Below are 20,088 nucleotides of genomic sequence, written 5' to 3'. Positions count from 1 at the left end.
TCTCAGAGTACATGATACACATGGCTCAGTACATGAATACGTCAGGACAAGAAAGTCTACAAATGCCTCGTAGATCCTGGGATTCCTAGAACACCAGAAGATCAACAGGACGCTGATGGTGAGCAACACTAGAGGCCTACTTCAAGCACACGACGCTATCAAGCGTGGGATGCGTCTGTGCTGTGCGAGCCTGAACCCTCTCAGTGAAACAGCAAAGATACTGGAGACGTGTAATTGGATGATGACAAAGAGGGAAGGTAGTCAGAGCTATCATGTCTGTGTAGGTCCTCGATCAGCCAGGTCACGATCATCGAAAGAGCTTGGAAGGAACAGTGACTTCTTTGAGTTTCTTGACGAGGTTTCATCTGAGAAGCTTCTTCAGTTCTAAGAGGAACTGGTGGAGAGATTGAAGCTGTCCTTTAAGAGACTCATTAACCCTCCATTGATCATCTACCTAATCACATGAGCCACGGTGTGAAAACAGCTGTGGGTCAGTATCAGCCAAAGGGTTTGGATGAACCCAATGGGGATGAACCCATTGGGAGACCTAGCCCCACCCTATCACATGATTTATCGAATGACCCGAGACGTGAGTGGACATCAAGGCGTCTGGGATGGGACCTTAAACCTGGATGAGCTCCGTAGATTACAATAGAAATGGTCATGAAAATAAACCCATTAAATGAGGATGTGTGTCCAGTCTTTTGACTGTCGGTGTGTTTGCTTCCATTTCTAATCAGGTACATCATCTACGATGCACAGCGTGGGCGAGGTTGGTGATTCATGTCAGACTGTAGCTGGGATGTTGTAACGTGTTCATGTCTCTTCACAGACTCCCCCAGTTCAAAGAGGAGGCCAAGAGTTATGTTGGTGCTAACATGAAGAAGGTAACATGGCTGTGAACGTGCTGCTTGCTGTCATCCTGCTTTCTCTTTGTTAATCTGAGTCTGTGTCCTCCCCTGTGCTTGGATCCACTTTATTATTTGTAACTCTTTCTTTTAAAGTTTCCTGTACTTGTATGTGTCCCTGTTTCCCTCCCACAGACCCTACCTGTCATACTGGACTCTGAGGGTGTTACTTGTGCAGAGCAGCATAGAAACACGAGTGGGCTAGACAGGGTACTGAACTGGCAGGGTTAGCATGGCTTCTTGGTGGGAGTGCATGAGCGCATGAGTGTTAAACATCGGTGGTTTCAAGGATGTAGTTGAATCAAACATCAGCATCTCAACATTTCTGCAGGATCCACCAGTGAGCAGCACAGTGGGTGTAGGCTGTGATTACATGTTGTAGTTGCACTAAGAGTCAACAGCAGAACGAGTTACACTCTGGCTTCATCTATCAGATGCTGCTCTTTTATTGCACTGTTAGAGATGACGTTTGTGAGTCCTTTGTGCTGTATATGCAAAATTATTGTCAAAGTTAAAGCCGTGACTGTGGTGCTCTGCACGCCTGCTGCTGACTGTCCTGCAGCTTCAACGGCAGTTTTTATAAAGCTTATTCTTACGTTGCACCGGCTTTATGGGCAAAATCACTTTACAGCTTTAAATGTGTAAAATCTTTTATATATTTAGTGTAATTAGATCTGTCACATGACTAAATATGAAGACACTTCGAGCTTAAATTCAATCCCTGCACAGCAGATCCATCAGTCAGATGCAGGTTAAAGTAAACGCTTCATGCAGTCAGCTGTGCTTCGGCTGAGCTCTTATGAAAGCCTGTTGTGGTTCAGTCTGGACTTTCTGTGAACGTCCCTGCCTCTGAAGCACTGACTGGTACACCATGTACACCATGTTTGTCCTTCGAGCTGCTGGTTGCGTGTCACATATGTGCGTTCGATGCAGATTGGGGTGTTCCCAGAGTTCCAGCACTCGTTGCTTCTTGCATGGTCTGCCTGTCCACTGACACGTCTGTGCTGGCTGCTCCTGGTTACAGCCTGCAGGGACTGTGCACTCTGATCGGAGCACTGTTTGCACTCCTCCCGTCGTGCATAGATGTGTATGCTCAGTTGTGTTATGTGTTGGTCCCACTTATCTGCTGATATCCATCACTAATCACGGGCTTGCCTGCTCCCCTTCTCTTCTGAGGCTTACAATATCTTGTGGAAAAACAAACGTGTGCAGGTAAGGAAGATTACTCTCAGTATTTAGGCTCGGCCAGTGTATAGATTCTCTCCCAATAACCTTTGACTTTCCCTCGCTACCTTAACCTCTTTTCCTTTACCTGTGACCTTGGCAAGATGGAGGCATGACATGACACAAAAACAGGAGGCAGATCCTGCTGGTGTGACACAGCAGTCTGACTGTGTAATACTCGCATTACATCTGGATTATCATACTTTAAATGATTGAATTCATTTGGGCTGCACAGCTGCTGGATTTCATGTGCCAATGTGTGTCCCAGCTGTTAGCAGATAGCTTTATGTGTGTTTTTGTTTAAAACAGACTTCCAACTATCCCCAGTAGGGATGCAACGATACCAATTTTTTCCAACCGATACGATACCGATACTTGGATCTGAGTACTTGCCGATAACGAGTACAAAAACCGATAGTTCTACCACACACACACACACACACACACACAAATACAATGAATTGGAAGACAGGTTTTATTTTATTCTCTGCCGATAAAAAAATAAAATCTTAATAAAAATGACCACAAAAAAATTTCAAGTGAAAAATCAGCACTTCTGTTAAATTATTGCAGAGTCTCCACATTGTAATTTAACAAAATATCACTGAACTATTGGCACTGTCTCGAGCTTTCAGAATAATAAATAAACACTTCTGTTTGGAATAAAATAAACTTTTAAATTGTTGCAGAGTGTCCATATTGTAAACAAACAGACAAAATAACGAAAGTATTTGGCATTGACGAACAAACTCCTCATCTGCCCGTGGATCATCAGTCCACTGTGCAGTTAAACTGAGGACTGACATCGCGCACACACTGCTTGTTTTTACCGCTTCAGAAAGTTTTGGCACCATTATCTCCCTGATTTTCCACGGCCGGCATTGGCTGGTCATCCAGAGCGATAAAATGAGTCGAGCCTCTGTTATTTTAACTGCCCGTGGATTTTCTCTTGACATTTTTCATCGCTTTTCCAAAACCTGAGTTAAAGTTGGCTGTTCCACACTGCTGACATTTTGTTTAGCCTAGCTACAGCAGCCTCCAGTTTCTCTTTTTTATCTGGAGCCGTCAGTCTCACTCGTCTAACCCTGTGCCTGTTTAGCGCGGGATGTCCCCCTAGTGGCCAATCTAAAAAACTACAACAGAAATGACAAGCCACCCTCTGATTAATGAAATAAGTTGGTATCGGTTCATGGTATCGGTTAACTTTTACGAGTTAACCGATACCACATTTTACAGTATCGGTCCCGACACCTGGTATCGGTGCATCCCTAATCCCCAGTGTTAAATAAATAAATAAATAGTTAGAGGATTAAAACCTTAGGGAATATTCTTCCAGCAGAAATCTCTTCCTGTGCTGTTTTGACTCATAGTGGGGCGGGGCTATGCGATAGGCCTGCGTACAGGGATCGTTTCATATTCTGCTCAGTGCAATCATTTTTCATAGCTTTAGATGATGGTTTGTAACAGAGCGCCACAGGAGCATCAGCCAGACACGTCAAGGAGCTCGTTTCTAAACTGTAGCATGAAAAGAGCAGAAAACCGTGCTGTGCAAATTATGTGGCACGTAGACGCCAACACAGCAAAGCTAACGTGAGAGAGTATGGAGACAGTTTACCAACGAGACGTCGTCAAGTTAGAATGACCTTCTCCCCGCAGCACGCCATGTAAGAAAGAGTCACTGATACAATGACGTCCTGTAATGTATAAATATAAATCATATATAAATCTGGTTTGTAAGCACTCCAGTACACAGCGCCGGCTGAAGCCACACGAGTCCCGGTGCCTCTTGTTATTACGAGTGTGTAAATGATCTGGATATAGAGAGAAGTGAAACATTGTCATTGCTCAGCGATGATGCACCAGCTGACTCAGTCACTGTGTTTCCTCCAGCTGAAGATGCGTGCCGGTGGCATGAGCGAGTCATCTAAATGGAAGAAACAGAAACGTTCCCCGCGGCCGCCTCGCCACATGGTCCGTAGCTCCTCCGGTCCGATGGAAGCGAGCCAGCCCAGCACGCTCAACAACAACCTCTCGGGTAGGACGCACGCTGTTGTAATGATGGACTCGCAGCCGCCTGTAAGCACAGCTCGGCTTTCAGGTGGAGCGCTGTATGACTGGATCCTGTGTTCTCAGGTGGCGTCCCGTTCATGGAGGAGGGCTTGTCCAATCCCAGCCTTCCCGTGTCAGACAGCTCTGCCTCATCTATCTGTAGCCCGACGGCCACCGACAGCGGCCTGGACACCTGCTCAAAAACCACTTCCAGGGAAGACCTTTCTGACCTGGATCAGTGCAGCTCTGCATCAACCGCGGGTGCAGCCGTTGCACTCGCAGAGTCCGGCTCTACAGATGCACAGGTGAACGTGTTTCTAATGGCTCTACATTTTCAGCTGCGTGAGAGACATGTCCTCGGCTCTCCCTGATCTCTTTGCTGCGCCTCTTTCTGTCCAGTTTGAGGGCCAGCAGGCTGAACCAGCCCCGTCAGCCTCGGTGGAGTCCATCCCTGAGGTTCTGGAGGACAAAGACTCCATTACAGAGCAGTCAGACAGTGCCTCTGTGCATGATATGGATTACGTCAACCCCAGAGGCGTCCGCTTCACACAGTCCACGCAGAGAGATGGTAGGATCCAGCTGAATGTAGCAAGAAGAAGCTGATCTGAGAGCTCCACATTTCTGTGATGCATAAAGCTGTAGAGTGGTTCTCTCTAACCTCTTGCCTCTGCAGGAGCATCCCTCATCCCGTACGGCCTGCCGTGTCTCAGAGAGCTGTTTCGTTTCCTGATTTCACTGACCAACCCTCATGACCGCCACAACACTGATGCCATGATGCACATGGGCCTGCAGCTGCTGACCGTAGCCCTGGAGTCGGCACACATCCCTAACTACCAGTCCTTGTTAGTGCTGGTCAAAGACGAGCTCTGCCGACACCTGTTCCAGGTAAATTAAATGTAGACGATGTCATTGCTGCATGATGACAGCGAGGCGCAGTCCTCGTCAAACCTGCGGTCTTATTCTGGTAACTCTGTGCTGATCTCAGTCTTTTTATTTGCTTTTTATTGACCTAAAGCATCTGGTGTGCACCATATATTTGTGTTTCACTGACAATGACAGACATGACTGGAGTGTTTTAGGTTATAAACCTTCTCGACTGAGTTATCTGACCTCAGATGGACTGATGAGTCCTCTGCAGGGCAGTACTCTGGTGTAGTTATGAGTCCCTCATCTGTGTTCCAGCTGCTGAGTGTGGACCGTATGAACCTGTACGCTTCATCCATACGGGTTTGCTTCCTGCTCTTTGAGAGCATGAGAGTGCACCTGAAGTTCCAGCTCGAGGTAGCTGTTCTCCTTGATCCACACTCAATCATTCAGCTTCCATAGTGTTGGTCCCTGAGGACCTGATGGCCGTGTCTCTGTTTGCTCAGATGTACCTGAAGAAGCTCATAGACATCATCACGTCAGAGAACATTAAGATGCCCTACGAGATGAAGGAGGTGGCTCTGGAGGCACTGGTCCAGCTGTGGAGGATCCCCAGTTTTGTCACTGAGCTCTACATTAACTATGACTGTGACTTTTACTGCTCCAACCTCTTTGAAGACCTCACCAAGCTGCTGTCGAAGGTAACGCGCCCTGCAAGGCCCTGAGAGCAGACTGCTGCAGTTGTTCTGTTTGCATGTGTTTGAATAATAGAAACCAGTTTTCTGTTAGAGGTTTAGAGCGTCCATGTCTTCTCCTCCTGAGTGTTTGTTGACACACTGGTCACCACTTTATAAAATATTAGTGTTTAGGTCATATGAACAACATGCAGGTGATAACAGGAAGCAGATTTGCATTGATCTCCAAACCAGCCGTTTTCACTGCTCCACCGTCCCGTTTTCCATCGTCCACGGCACATGTCAGCTGTTTTGGTTGCCGTGCAACAGTGATGTTGAATCAATGTATCAACACAGTCTGGAAAACTTGGGCTGTGTAAAATGTAAATAAAAACAACACAAACTAATCACACAAACTCACGTTATTCACATGAGAACCGTGTTGTGTGAGTCAGGACCAGAGATGGGCAGTAACGCGTTACTTGTAATGCGTTACTGTAATCCGATTACTTTTTTCAAGTAACGAGTAAAGTAAGGGATTACTATTGCAAAAACAGTAATTAGATTACGTTACTTTCCCGTAGGAACGCTGCGTTACTGCGTTACTAAAACCGTGATTTTTTTGCGAGAATGTCTCATGACAGTGACGTAAGCGAGTGCGACGTTCGTGACAACAGCTGTGTGCAGATCAACAATGGATCATATATCGAGTGCAGAGAGAGTATGAGCGTGCAGCGTTTAAAGCGTGGAAGTACTGACCTTACTTTGAGTTTGATTCCATAAAAAGTGACAAAAACATTAGTGTCCGTTGTGCGTGGGAAGAAAACTTCTTTTTACAGCAAAAAACCCCTAAACTTCCGAGCAAGCACCGAGTAGCTACGACGTAATGGGAAACTCACAGAGAAACTCGCGGATTCTTCCACTGACCGCTGCACACCTGCACCAGGGTAACCCTCCGCCTACCCCACTCCTGCTTTACAGGTGAAAATAGAGCAACAGGACCGCTAGTCTTTGACTTTATTTATTTTCTGCTGTGTTTTACTTGCATCTATTTGAAAGACTGAGTGTAAACACACAAAATATTTTATTTTATGTGCTGGAATGTGCAGAAAATAGGTTTAAATGTTAAACTAATTTCTTCCAGTCAGAGAATGTTGCAGATAATTAAATGTTTGCTTGATGCATAAAGTTAAAAGATTAAAACTAATAAAACAAGTTTTAAAAAGAGACTTTTCCATTTGATTACATTTTGTATGATGATTATGCAGAAAAAGTAGAATTGGGCTGAAAGATCTATCGCTTTATCACCTATTCAGGTTGTAAATCGTGTTTTTAAAAAGTAACTAAGTAACTAATTACTTTTGAAAATAAGTAATCAGTAAAGTAACGGGATTACTTTTGGGGAAGTAATCAGTAATTAGTTACTGATTACTTTTTTAAAGTAACTTGACCAACACAGGTCAGGACTGCAGAGAGCAGGAGTCCTGCAGTCGAGCTCCTCAGCGTGCAGACATTAAAAGAAGAGAGGAGGCTGCACATGTGGTGCACGTGTGGTCAGATAGTCCATCAGCTTCAAAATGACCTCAGACGAAGCTGCCAGAGATCCGAGCAAAGCAGACAAAGATCAGTCAGAACAGAGCCAAACATGTCGTAGGAGTGATACAGTTATAACAGTGTTCACAGGTAGTGTTATGGACCTGGACAATGGACCGTTTGCAGGTTAATATTCTGTAGATTATGATGTGAGTATTGTGTGAAAGTCTCCAAAAGTTGATTGTGTTCATCTGGACGTTTTCTGGGAGAAACGTTTCGTCATCATCAGGTGACTTCTTCAGCCTCAGCTGACTGCAGGTTTCCCCGTTTTCTCCCACAAACGCTACGTCCAGATGAACAGAATCAACTTTTGGAGATTTATTTTCCTGGATGATTGAGATGCATCAAGACATTATGTGAAAGTGTTTTCCTTCTGTGGCGGTAGAACGCGTTCCCAGTGTCGGGGCAGCTGTACACCACCCACCTCCTGTCCCTGGAGGCGCTGCTCACAGTGATCGACAGCATCGAGGCTCACTGCCAGGCCAGGAGCAGCATAGCTCAGCAAGACCAAGCGGCGCCTGCGCTGGCAGACGGAGAGGGAGGAGCCAAAGCTGAAGCAGACTCTGCAGCTGGTATAAGCACAGATACCTTCATAGCTCATAGATGCTCTGCTGGGTGTCATTTACTGTCTTTGTCACCTTTGTCATGTGATGGACATGGACAGCTTCAGTAAAAACATTTCTGTTTGCAGATGCTAGCAGACTTGGCAGTAGCAATGGTTTGAGTCCCTCGCAGCCTGAAAAAGCACCGGTGTATCCTCCAACCAGTGGACACCTAATGGCTGAGAAGATGAGGCTGGGCCGACAGGATCAGGGCGACGGCGACCTTTGTGAGGCCTCTGTCTGTAAAGTTTGTGTAAGCGCTGCGTGGAAACTGAGACTAACAGAAACTCTTTTCTCCAGCTGAGAAGAGAAGTGTGAAAAAGCCTCAGCGTTTCCTGTCCTGTTTGCCTGACTCACACGAGTTAATGGAAATCAGAACAAAGAAAAAGGTATGTGGAGTTCATTCAATGAGAGCAACGTAAAGAACAACATCTGCAGCGTTTCCTGCTGTGTGTCCAGCTGCTGATCACAGGCACGGAGCAGTTCAACCAGAAGCCCAAGAAAGGCATCCAGTTCCTCCAGGAGAAAGGCCTCCTCAGCAGCCCCATAGACAACAACCAGGTGGCCCAGTGGCTCAGAGAAAACCCCCGACTGGACAAGAAGATGATCGGCGAGTACGTCAGCGACCGGAAGAACCCGGAGCTGCTGGACAGCTTTGTGAAGTAGGCTCAGCACGCTTTCATCTTACTGTTTGCTTCACAGCCGTGTGTTCAGGAACAATGATGCACCGTGTGAGCAAACAATAATCCGACTGCTTTCTTTTCCAGCACGTTTACCTTCCAGGGCTTCGTATTGACGAGGCCCTGCGGCTCTACCTGGAGGCCTTCAGATTACCTGGAGAGGCTCCTGTCATTCAGAGACTCCTGGAAACGTTCACAGACAACTGGCATGTAAGGGACACGTCATTATTACTGCAGGACATCAGGCCACACTAGGCTACGCTGAGTCAGAAGTAATTTCAGTCTTAGTTTGAATCCTAAAGCTGAAAGAAGTCTGGACACAGAGCGTGATGAGAGAGGAGACAGAGCTGAGCATCAGCTGACTGCTGTAGCAGCACAACAGTCATGATGTGATGATCCCACTGAGCTTTAGACTCCTATCAACCTCACATGACGGCCAATTCAGGGGTTTGTGGATTGGGTGGTGATCTGAAGGTCAGCGCTTGTGTGGAGGAGGAGCCTGAGCCTGGTGTACTGGTTTCCCCAGTTTGGTGCCTGTATACTGGGACTTTTCCCAGTGGACGAGGGGGCTGCTTTCCTCCAGGTCAGGTCAGCAGGTGCTGAGTGTCATTTGCACCGATGCACCACTTCAAATAAAAAAGCTTTAACAATGAGGCTGGAGACGTCATGTCAGCTGGGTGGTCACCCCTGGTGGGCGGGGTTCGCCCTGAGTCTCTCTGGACCTTGTAGGGCTGTGTTAGTTTTGCATGGAAGACTGGGACAGTGTCTCTGGTACGACCGGCCCTTTGCTGCAGGCACTAAGAGCTTGGTGTGCATCACCATTGGAGCCATTGCTCCTGGTGAAAGTTGGACTGTGCTGCTCTTTGTGATCGACTCTGTTCACAGCATCGATGGATACCATCTCTCAGCCGAGTCGTGGAGGCTCTGGCCTTAGTATCACATCTCTGCTGTTCACAGGTGATGTGGTTGTCTCAGCCTGATGCGGCAGTAAACTGCAGGTAGTTGCAGTCAGTGAACAGTGACAGATTATTGATCACAGATTGACGCAGTGATGTGGACACTACACTGTTACGGTGAAACGCCTGAAAGCGAAGCTGTTGATCTGTGGTCAGTGTTCCTGCACATATGGCCTCAGCCTGTGGAGACTGACTGAAAGATGAGATCACAATTCAGTTTTATTTATATATATAATCACAACAAAAGTCTCCTCAAGGCGCTTCATAGGTATCTTCCTCTGTCACGTCTCGGCTCTCCTCGGTTGTTCTGAAAGGTCCAGTGTAGAGTCGCTCATCTGACTGGGATGCCCCCAGTTTGAGTGTTTTGGGCTCATCTTGCCTCAGGCTGCTCCGCCTGATAGTTGGATGCTGTGTAGTTCGATGTCCATCACAGCCTGAACAGTGTGCTTCAGTCACTGGAAGGACGGTGCAGGTGTCTTCAGCAGCTATGGGGGGGGTTCCTACAACCGTCTTCCAGCACGCTGCTGCAGACAGAGGCAGCCTGTGAGCCTCTGCCAGCTGCCACAGGGCAAACGCAGGCATCAGCCGGACAGCTCGCAGTGGCATCAGACAGAAGACTGATGATGTGCATATACTCTTTTATTCTGTTGTTCTTTGGCCAATAATGTGACCACTGGGAAGACGTGGATCATGTAATTATCTGTGTCCCCTAATAGACCCTGATCCCAGTGCATTTATAGTGTCATACTTCTACTCGCTCCAACATAGCTGGAAACATTCATGTTTCACAGTCAACCAGGCGTGTTCATCAGCAGCTAACGGCTGTGTTGTGGTCGACCCTGCAGAGTGTTTAGATTATAGCAGTGGGATGACATAAGTGTCACATATAGAGTGTGACAGGCAGAGGACAAACTCCACAGGGGAACATGTGACGCCTCGAAATAGCAGGAGGAGCCATGTGACCTGGAAACTATTCCTAGTAATGTCCTTTTTTTTAGGCCGCACACAGGAGCTTTAAAGAGACGGTGATTCATTCAGGCAGTGACTGTGAATGGGTTTTCCACTGGGGGGTCAGTGTGCTATCAGCTCAGAGGTCAAGTGTGGCACAGCAGCCTCTGTTTGTTGTGTGATGTTTGTCCGTGCTCTGTGTTGTAGAAAGTCAACGGCTTTCCTTTCATGAGCAACGACGCCGGCTTCGCCCTGGCCTACGCCGTCATCATGTTGAACACCGACCAGCATAACCACAATGTCCGCAAGCAGAACATCCCCATGACCGTAGAGGTAAGTGCTCACACACCTGTGTGTGGCTGTGAAGCAGGAAGTAGTCGTGCCAGTTTGTGCAAATGGACAGCAGTCGTTCCCCAACACTGGTCTGACAGGATACGCCGCCGTAGCTCCAAGAACGCAGCTTTGAAATAAGATAACACGTATAAGAGATTTATTATTATGGAGCCCAAACATGGCAGATGTCAGCGGACAACAGGAGCAAAGACCTCAGGAAGAAGCTCGACTCTAACAGGATGGTTGTTTGAGTGTCACAGTAGTTTGATCCTCATCAAACCAGACTGCCAAAATGTAACCAAGCAACACTGGTAACACTGGGATGAACTACCTGTCATATGGTCTCCTAATGATAATTATCTCACCCTGATGATTACAGCTGTGCATCTGTTTACATTGTCAAAATCCAGGTGTCCCAATCCCTTCATGGCCACAGCTGCATGAAGTCGAGCCTCTAGCTGCTGGCTCATATTGATAGGACACCACCTGTGCAGCACCTGCAGGCGGGGAATGTCCACAGTGAGCTGTTAATGCATTATTATCAGAGAGGTAGAATCACACCTGAGGCGTGTAGTGTGCAGCTTTCTGCAGATCAGTCACTACACACTGACACACTTCATGTACTGCTGCACTCCAAGTGTCAGTACACCAAGTGTGAGGCACAGCATCAGCTGCAGTGATGTGCCACCTCTGGACTCAGGAGCAGTGCACGCGCTCTCTGCAGGAATCATCATCATCATCATCATCACCGTCTTCTTACCCAGTGGACGAGTCTGCAGCAGCCAGGAGAACAGAGCTGTCTGACCAGGTTTAGTGGCTCCGGGTGGGGCTGGTGTTCAGGCTCAGCTCCTCAGTTTCAGTGAACTTCCTGTTTCAGCGAGCTGAGATATTTGGATCATCTCATGCTCCCAACGGTTTGAGAATAGTTCAGGTGTGGCCCCTTTCACCTCCAACCTGACTGTGCACCATAAAGATGTGAATAAACAGGTTGTACTGGTCCTGTACTGGTCCTGTAGCCCAACACCAGTATGTGCCTCACATATGTGGGTCCTTCAGAAGAACTGAAGCTCTTACAGCTGCAGACATCAGAGGAAACATTGATGGTTTATTTATTTATTTAAAGGGACAGTGCAGTTGAACATTCAAGTGCAGGACATGAACCTGATGTGCCGCACACAGGTTTATAGCTGCTGCTGATCTTCAACAGCTGTCCCGTGTTGGGCTCACAATCTGATAAAGAAGATACTAAAGTCGTTGTTGTGGTTCATTCACCAGCCTGTTGTTGAGTCATAATGGCTGAATAACGCCCGCCCTGTTACTGTTTCCCACAGTAATCGAGTAAATACTCGGTGGTCAGCAGGGAGCTCGTTAACAGAGAAGAGTTATTTCTATGCAGTGTTGTAAAGCACCAACATGTTGAGAGACTGTCCATGGAAACACTGAAGACTGTTAACGTTGTTCCAGTGATAAGAAATGAAAAGTCTAATGCATGATTCTGTTTGTTGTACCTTCATCATTTCTTTAACAATGTCAACAATGATTGTCTACACTGTTTGATTATTGTAAAGTTTTCCAGCTCTAGAGAACCAAAACCTGATGCTTTTAGATGTTCCCAGGTACAGATTAAAGACTAGGGGGCTTTTGCTGTGGCTGCACCCAGACTGTGGAACAGTTTACCTCCTCACATCAGATTCTCCACAAGCCTAGGAACTTTTAAAACTGCTCTTAAAACTCACCTCTTCTCATTGGCTTTTAGCAAGGTTTAACTTACTGTTTTAACTTATTGTTTTTATCAGTGAGGTGTTTTATGTACTTGTGTTTTATTTTATTTTATATTTGTATTTTATTGTACAGCACTTTGGTCAGCCTTGGTAGATTTTAAATGTGCTTTATAAATAAACTTGACTTGACAATGGGGTCAGAGCCGACCCCATTGGTTCTCTAGGGAAACCATGGGGTCAAATTTGACCCCATGGTTTCTCCAGGGTTAAATACAGATATACCGAGCTAAATGAAATCGGTGAGCTGTTGTACTTCATGTCAGGTGGTTTCAGTCAGTGTATGAAAAATCTCTGTTTCATGTAAAGTTCAGTGTACGAGTTAATAGAGACGTTTAAACTGAAGCTAGTTGCAAAGCTTGTTTGTTACAGCTGCAGATTTTTACAAGTATCCACATCAGCACGAAAATAACACAACACTGTCACTGAAACCTGCCATAAATGTTGTAAATATAATGATTATAATACTACTAATGATAATGATGTTGTTGTTGACCTTTGACCCTAGCAGACTGCAGTCAGATGTTGGTGAGAGAGAGTAAAACCACAGCCCTGCTTCTGACATGTGTGACAAACACAAACGAACCCATTCTGCGTTACAGCGAATTAAAGAGACGCACATCAAATAGTTTAGACCAGCGGTCCCCAACCCCCGGTCCACGGCCCGGTACCGGTCCGTGAGTCGTTTGGTACCGGGCCCTGAGAGTTCAGGCTCGGGTGTGAAATGTATGGTTCAGGGTTTTATTGTTAACTCTGTTTCCCGTGTTGTAGTTGTGTCTTATTTTGAAAGAAATATTTACGCGATACCATTCAATTCAATCCTAGTCCTATTTATTTATATATAATCCTTGTCCTCCTCACAGGAACTCTAAAACAGCAGCTGGAAGGCAACAACTCAAACTCACTGTGAAGGGGATGGTTCACACAATTAATAACAGAATGAGCCTTTCTAAGCACATTTCTATTGGAAATGGCCAAAAGTCCATCTTGCCAGCGCCCTGAAATACCATAGCAACCAGAGAGCATTAAGAGGGGGGGATGTTACTCTCAGTAGGAGGACGCTGCTAATATTATATTTACAAAATGCCAGTCATGTCTCAGTCGTGTCATTTTATCTTTGTTATGACACATGTGGTGGTTTGACATTCCTCTATCAAAGCTGGTGTTCTGAAGCTGCTGGTTCAGAGCCACAGCTGTAGTCAGTGGCTCCACAGTCAGGGAGGGGGGGGGTCGGTGCTCTCTGGCTGACGAAGCCTGAACTCTGTGTGGCTCACTGACGAACACACCGCACACTTTCTCTCTTATGTTCACAGAGTTAATAAGCTGGTCTGACCTCATCATCTGTTGTGTATTAAAATCATTTCTCTGAGCTTTCAGCTGCAGTTTGGGACAAACTCACGACCTCGGGCTCAGACGACACAGACACACAATAGTTTGGACAGGGCCAATAAAAGTGGCGCCTGGCACTTCGCTTACTTAGGAGCTGGTTGCAGTGTGTACCATTCATCACAGCATGTGTTGGCACCAGTTATTTTTGGAATGGGAGAACTATGCCGTGTGCACATCAGATCGTGTTCCCGACAATAACATGACAGGAGGTTCAGCTGAGGCGGTGGGATGGTCGGTACCGTGTCCATAAACCCAGCGTTTGCAGCAGCTGCTCCCAGACCAGCGCTGACACTGACCACTGAGCTTCAGATGGCATGTTCCTGATCCTAGCAGGATCCTGTTTCTGTGTCTCTGTGCATCACTGTTTTCCTAATGATGCACCTAAAATATATGAACCGACACATGAGCGCCAACCAAGGCCTGATGCTCTGTGAACAAAGCATGCCACAGGGTTGGGTGTCTTAGCTTAGCTCTCACCGACGTGTGATAATAAAAGTCTGCTGGTCACGTGTTTGAAGCGTTTGTGGAGTGAAGCTGATCACTGCTAACATGATGTTTCACTTTAAAACAGCAATTCAAGAAAAATCTGAAGGGAGTCAACGGAAACAAAGACTTTGACCAGGACATGTTGGAGGATATCTACAATGCTATCAAGTAAGGCACAGCATCACTGATGTGTTAGCATCTGCTCTCAGAGTGAGCCTCGTGTCTGTGCTCATCCTGCTGCAGTTAAAAATGCCCATTCACCCCGTTTAGGTTGATTCTGTTCATCTGCTCGTAGCGTTGAATGTTTCTCCTGCTGAAACATCTGGATGAACAGGATCAGGTTCCTGGGGTTTCCTTACCTGCATCCACAGATCTAAGAAGTCTGTTTGCATATTGATGTGATTAAAGAAGGCCGCCGTCCTAGGCTGATGCTCTTTCCTTTGTAGAAACGAGGAGATTGTGATGCCGGACGAGCAGACGGGTTTAGTGAAGGAGAATTATGTGTGGAGCGTCCTTCTGCACCGCGGCGCCTCGTCCGAAGGCGTCTTTCTCCACCTGCCGCCCGGCAGCTACGACAACGACTTGTTCACCATGACGTGGGGTCCCACCATCGCTGCGCTCTCCTATGTCTTTGACAAGAGCCTCGATGACGTCATCATCCAGAAGGCCATCACGGGCTTCAGGTACGCAGCGCTCAGGTGTGCTCGTGGTAAATGCTGCGAGACGCTGTGAGGTGTAGCGCAGGCTGCCGGCTGGAAACGGCCTTTAAATGTCCACATCCACGGCTTAGCCCACACACGAGTCACTGTTATTAACTGTGGACGGACGAATCGTGTGGTTACTGTGGGAGACAAAATGTTTTAAAACAGGCGTAGTGTTGAGTTGTTAAGCTGAAGTAAAGAATGAAACACGTTGTCAGCTGTTAAATGTGCCGTCGTCTGTGTTTGGCAGGAAATGTGCGATGATTGCAGCTCACTACGGCTTCAATGACGTGTTTGACAATCTGATCATCTCCCTCTGCAAGTTCACCACTCTGAGCAGCGAGGTGGGTCCACAGCTTAAACGCTTCACAGCCAAACACACTGCCATACACACAGGAAGTGCACATGTGACACTGCTTCGTCCAATCACGTGTTTTGTGGATCAGCTGATTAAAGAACACAGTTCCTGACGGTGTCACTGTCACTGGTTCACACAATCATCGTTTGATGGTTGAAGACAAACTGACCCCACATTAAAACATGTACAGAATGTAGCGTCTGCTAACACATAAACACTGCTAACATATAAACACTGCTAACACATAAACACTGCTAACACATAAACACTGCTAACACATAAACACTGCTAACATATAAACACTGCTAACACATAAACACTGCTAACACATAAACACTGCTAACATATAAACACTGCTAACATATAAACACTGCTAACACATAAACACTGCTAACACATAAACACTGCTAACATATAAACACTGCTAACACATAAACACTGCTAACACATAAACACTGCTAACACATAAACACTGCTAACACATAAACACTGCTAACACATAAACACTGCTAACACATAAACACTGCTAACACATAAACACTGCTAACACATAAACACTGCTAACACATAAACACTGCTAACACATAAACACTGCTAACACATAGTGCAGTGTAGTGCCGTGAACTGTGATTGTGAGACACAGCAAACACTGAGCCGTGCCACACACAGCTGTAGTGAGGATGAGTGTGAACAGTTTAAACTTGTGCAGACACACGTTTGTCGTCACTAATTCATCCAGATTTCATTCACTGTTACCTACTGTTAGGGCTGCTCAATCAATCAAATTTTAATCTCGATTACGATAACGATCTGGGCTTTCAACGATCATTAACAATGACCGAGCCGATTATTAGCCCCTCCCTCGTGCTTTACTCTCGCGCTGCTCCGTGTGGCAAATCGAGCGCACCTCTCTGCGTTTCGAACACGTGTCACAACAAAGAGGAGCCGAGGGAAGCTCAGCAGAAGTTATTTGGAGAGGAGAGTGATGCTGTTGGTTGAAAAGAGGTAAAAAAACTTCAGTGTGGAAACATTATGGGTTCAGTCAGACGTGGATCAAGTAGACACAGTGTGTAAACGTAGCTACAGTGTCGTAGCTGCACCACAGAGCAACACTGCAAATGTATTCAATCATTTGAAGACTCACAAAGTGACGTTTGATGCAATTGTGCATCGTGTGGCTGCACAGCTGGCCTTGATGTTTGGTTATTTGTATGCATAAATATTATGCAGTATTTTTGTTTAAGTTTTTGACAAACTTTAAAGTCATTATTCAACACTTTGTTATTGTTAAATAAATATCGTCAAATAATCGAGATTTCAGTGAAAATAATCGTGATTATCATTTTTGCCATAATCGAGCAGCCCTACCTGCTGATGCTCTGAGAGGACGTTTACTCCTCCACCTGCTGCCATGATGTCAACAGCAAGTCCCCGCTGTCAGCACCTTAAAACAACTTTGTTTCAAAGAAACCTTCCTTTAGTTCTCAGCTTCTTAAACATCTGCAGAAAGTTTGTGAATAATCTGTGTTATCCTGCATGGTGTTCAGATGTGTAAATAGTGTTTGTGTCCACACAGTCTGTGGAGAATCTTCCCACCGTGTTTGGCAGCAACAGTAAGGCCCAGACAGCCGCCAAGACGGTGTTCGACCTCGCTCATCGGCATGGCAACATCCTGAGGGAGGGCTGGAAGAACATCGTGGACTCCCTGCTGCAGCTGTTCAGAGCTGAACTGCTGCCCAAAGCCATGGTGGAGGTCGTTATCCTGCCCTCGCTCTGCTCTCTGATAGTAGATGATCTGTGGCTCTGTTTGTCTTTTGTAAAGAGACACAAAGTTGTGCTAACAGCTGCCTGTGTCCTCAGGTGGAAGACTTCGTAGAGCCCAACGGGAAGATTTCTCTTCAGAGAGAGGAAACGCCTTCAAATCGGTACACACCAATCTCACCCTCCACCTTTAGACCAATAAGTAATACTGGTGAACTTTGTTTACCTGCTAGAACTGCTGTCAGCTGCTCCCACGCTCAGCGGTTAGCTCTGCATGTTTGTGAAATACCAGCTTTATTCCCCGTAGAACAGACCGGACCTTTGAAAGGCATGTGCTAGCTCAGAGGCCATGGAGTAACAGCACGTTTTCTCCTCATGTGTTGTTCAGTGGCGAGTCAGCAGTGCTGAGTGTTTTCAACTGGCTGACGCTCAGTGGAGCCGAGCAGTCGGGACTCAGAGGGCCGTCCACAGAAAACCAGGAAGCCAAACAGGCTGCGATCCACTGCATCAAGGTACTGGACTCACCGCGAACACAGTCGAGACACCAGCTGCCATCCTCAGCTTTATCGTAGCAACAATGACACAGAGCAGATGCTGCGAGTAATCAGACTACCTGTAGTTACAGTAACTGGTGCCTGATTAAAACTAGCCCCATGTTACAGTGTTTATCCAGTTAAATGACGACACCAGTGATCGTTTTGGTTTGTTGTAATATTACAGTCGTGATCTTCAACAAACTGGAGTTAAACTGGGATCATCTGTGGAAATGGGAACAACGTTAGCCTGCTTAAGTTTATTTTTACACATTCGACCTTACTGAGCTGCACGTTGACCAACACTGCATCAGATCACCATCAGTAGGTTTGCTGTTTGTCTTCCAGCAATGTGACCCAGAGAAGCTGATCACCGAGAGCAAGTTCCTGAAGCTGGAGTCTCTACAGGAGCTCATGAAGGTTATTGTTGTTCAGCTCATACTTTTAACAGTGTTAGCTTAGTGTTTCACCTCATGGTTCAACATGACATAAATGACCTGGATTCTCCTGTCAGGCTCTGATATCAGTCACCCCGGATGAAGAGACCTATGATGAAGAGGACGCTGCCTTCTGCCTGGAGATGCTGCTGCGCATTGTTCTTGAGAACCGGTGGGAACGACTCTTGTGACTTCGTTTGTGTTGTCAGTGAGCGCACTAACAAGCTGTTTCTCTGCGTTTCAGAGACCGTGTGTCCTGTGTGTGGCAGACGGTGCGCGACCACCTCTGCCAGCTCTGCGTTCACGCTACTGAGAGCTGCTTCCTGGTGGAGCGAGCTGTGGTGGGACTCCTTCGGCTCGCTATCCGCCTGCTACGACGAGAAGACATCAGCTCACAGGTATACAAAGATGCTTCCTGAACCCGGCACACAGATGTGGTCTCGCAGACTCAGATCATCATCAAGTTAGCAGACAGTTTTAGGGCAGCTTAAACCAGGTAGCCGGATGCTGTTGGTCCAAAGCCACCTGTGCTGGTGGTCTCTTTGACCAGCACGATGACTGCGCTCTCTGGTCCATCAGAGTATGAACATGTGAGTGTCAGAAGCACTGAAAAGCATAGAAGAACGTGCTGGTGGGGATGTGGCCTGTTGGACATGGATACAAAGTAGCATTTTAAAACACCTGTTGTTCTATTTTGAATATGGTTGTTCCTTAAAAAGACAAAGTATTTATCCACCACAATACAATCTTTCGAGTATTTGTTACTCGATGCGTTGAGTCAAACGGCAGATTAGTGAGGATTTCAGAAGGATGCAGGAAGAGTAAATCATTTAGATCCAAGTGCATGTTGGATCTAAAGGTTTGTTTCCTGTTTCTATGGGGAGTCTGCATAATGTTGCTGAGTTCACTATTTCGTTAGAATTTACCAATAAAGTAAGACTGGAAATGTCTGATGTGCTTAAACCAGGGTCGCAACCTTTCTGATGATGAGTGCATCTAAAATTCCCTCTGAGGTCAGTGTGCAATATGATCGCATTAGCAATGAATCTAATAACGCTCTATATGAACAGTTACTCACTATATAGATCAACTTTACAGGATTATATTTGTGTGCAGATGTTTGCAGCTGTCAGCGAATAGTTATCAGCTGTTTAGAAACAAAAAAAGACTTTTTCTCCATAACAACAAATGAACTGTACAGCAGAAAATACAATTTAATTTAGTAAACTCCCACCGTGAGGGTGAGTTTTAACTGATGAAACTGTGTCGTACTCAGGCTCGGACGTCTGATTGCTGCCTTTATTGCACAAGCATAAGCTAACAGTAACCGTGCCTTTACAGAAGCCAGGTAATCAACTGACAGACACAAAATAAAACAACATTAACAAAGCAGCCCTATTAGTGACAGTACAGTTTGGTAATAGTCATATTTATAGCTTTAACACGTTATTTAGTCAACAACTCACCAGCATCATATCAATGAAAAGAAGATCGGGCAGGTAGGAACTGTGAGCGGCTGTTATCACGTACCATCCCAGACTTACATAAATCACTCCGTCTTAAATACATTTGTCATTTAAAGCAAATATGGCTGATAATAAATCACAACAAAATAAATCGACATGTTAGAAATATGGATAAAACCACACACTCCCCTTCCCTCATCCACCTGCTGGCCTCTGTTGGAGCGCCGCCATCACCAAACCACTGAGTTATTTTTCCACATCGGCAGCATCAGGACAATCCACCACCTCTCATTGTTTATGCTGTTACAAAAAAATAAAATAATAGATCATCGGCCCATTAAAAATGGA

General features: G+C 46.1%; 1 protein-coding gene across 1 annotated transcript in view; it reads left to right on the top strand.

Moving 5' to 3' along the window:
• Positions 1-20,088, top strand: part of gbf1 (golgi brefeldin A resistant guanine nucleotide exchange factor 1) — a 72,420-nt gene that overhangs the window by 43,245 nt on the left and 9,087 nt on the right. The window contains 24 exon segments of the mRNA XM_085183400.1: positions 833-887; positions 2,085-2,120; positions 4,023-4,167; positions 4,266-4,486; positions 4,581-4,749; positions 4,855-5,066; positions 5,364-5,462; positions 5,552-5,746; positions 7,698-7,884; positions 8,004-8,141; positions 8,215-8,303; positions 8,374-8,576; positions 8,682-8,698; positions 8,701-8,804; positions 10,706-10,831; positions 14,570-14,652; positions 14,931-15,167; positions 15,436-15,529; positions 17,120-17,296; positions 17,404-17,468; positions 17,693-17,816; positions 18,186-18,257; positions 18,352-18,446; positions 18,519-18,672. Coding sequence (XP_085039526.1) covers positions 833-887; positions 2,085-2,120; positions 4,023-4,167; positions 4,266-4,486; positions 4,581-4,749; positions 4,855-5,066; positions 5,364-5,462; positions 5,552-5,746; positions 7,698-7,884; positions 8,004-8,141; positions 8,215-8,303; positions 8,374-8,576; positions 8,682-8,698; positions 8,701-8,804; positions 10,706-10,831; positions 14,570-14,652; positions 14,931-15,167; positions 15,436-15,529; positions 17,120-17,296; positions 17,404-17,468; positions 17,693-17,816; positions 18,186-18,257; positions 18,352-18,446; positions 18,519-18,672 — 3,097 coding nt within the window.

Source organism: Neolamprologus multifasciatus, chromosome 13, assembly GCF_963576455.1.
Source record: "Neolamprologus multifasciatus chromosome 13, fNeoMul1.2, whole genome shotgun sequence".
NCBI lineage: Eukaryota > Metazoa > Chordata > Actinopteri > Cichliformes > Cichlidae > Neolamprologus > Neolamprologus multifasciatus.
This window is presented reverse-complemented; position numbering and strand designations above follow the sequence as displayed.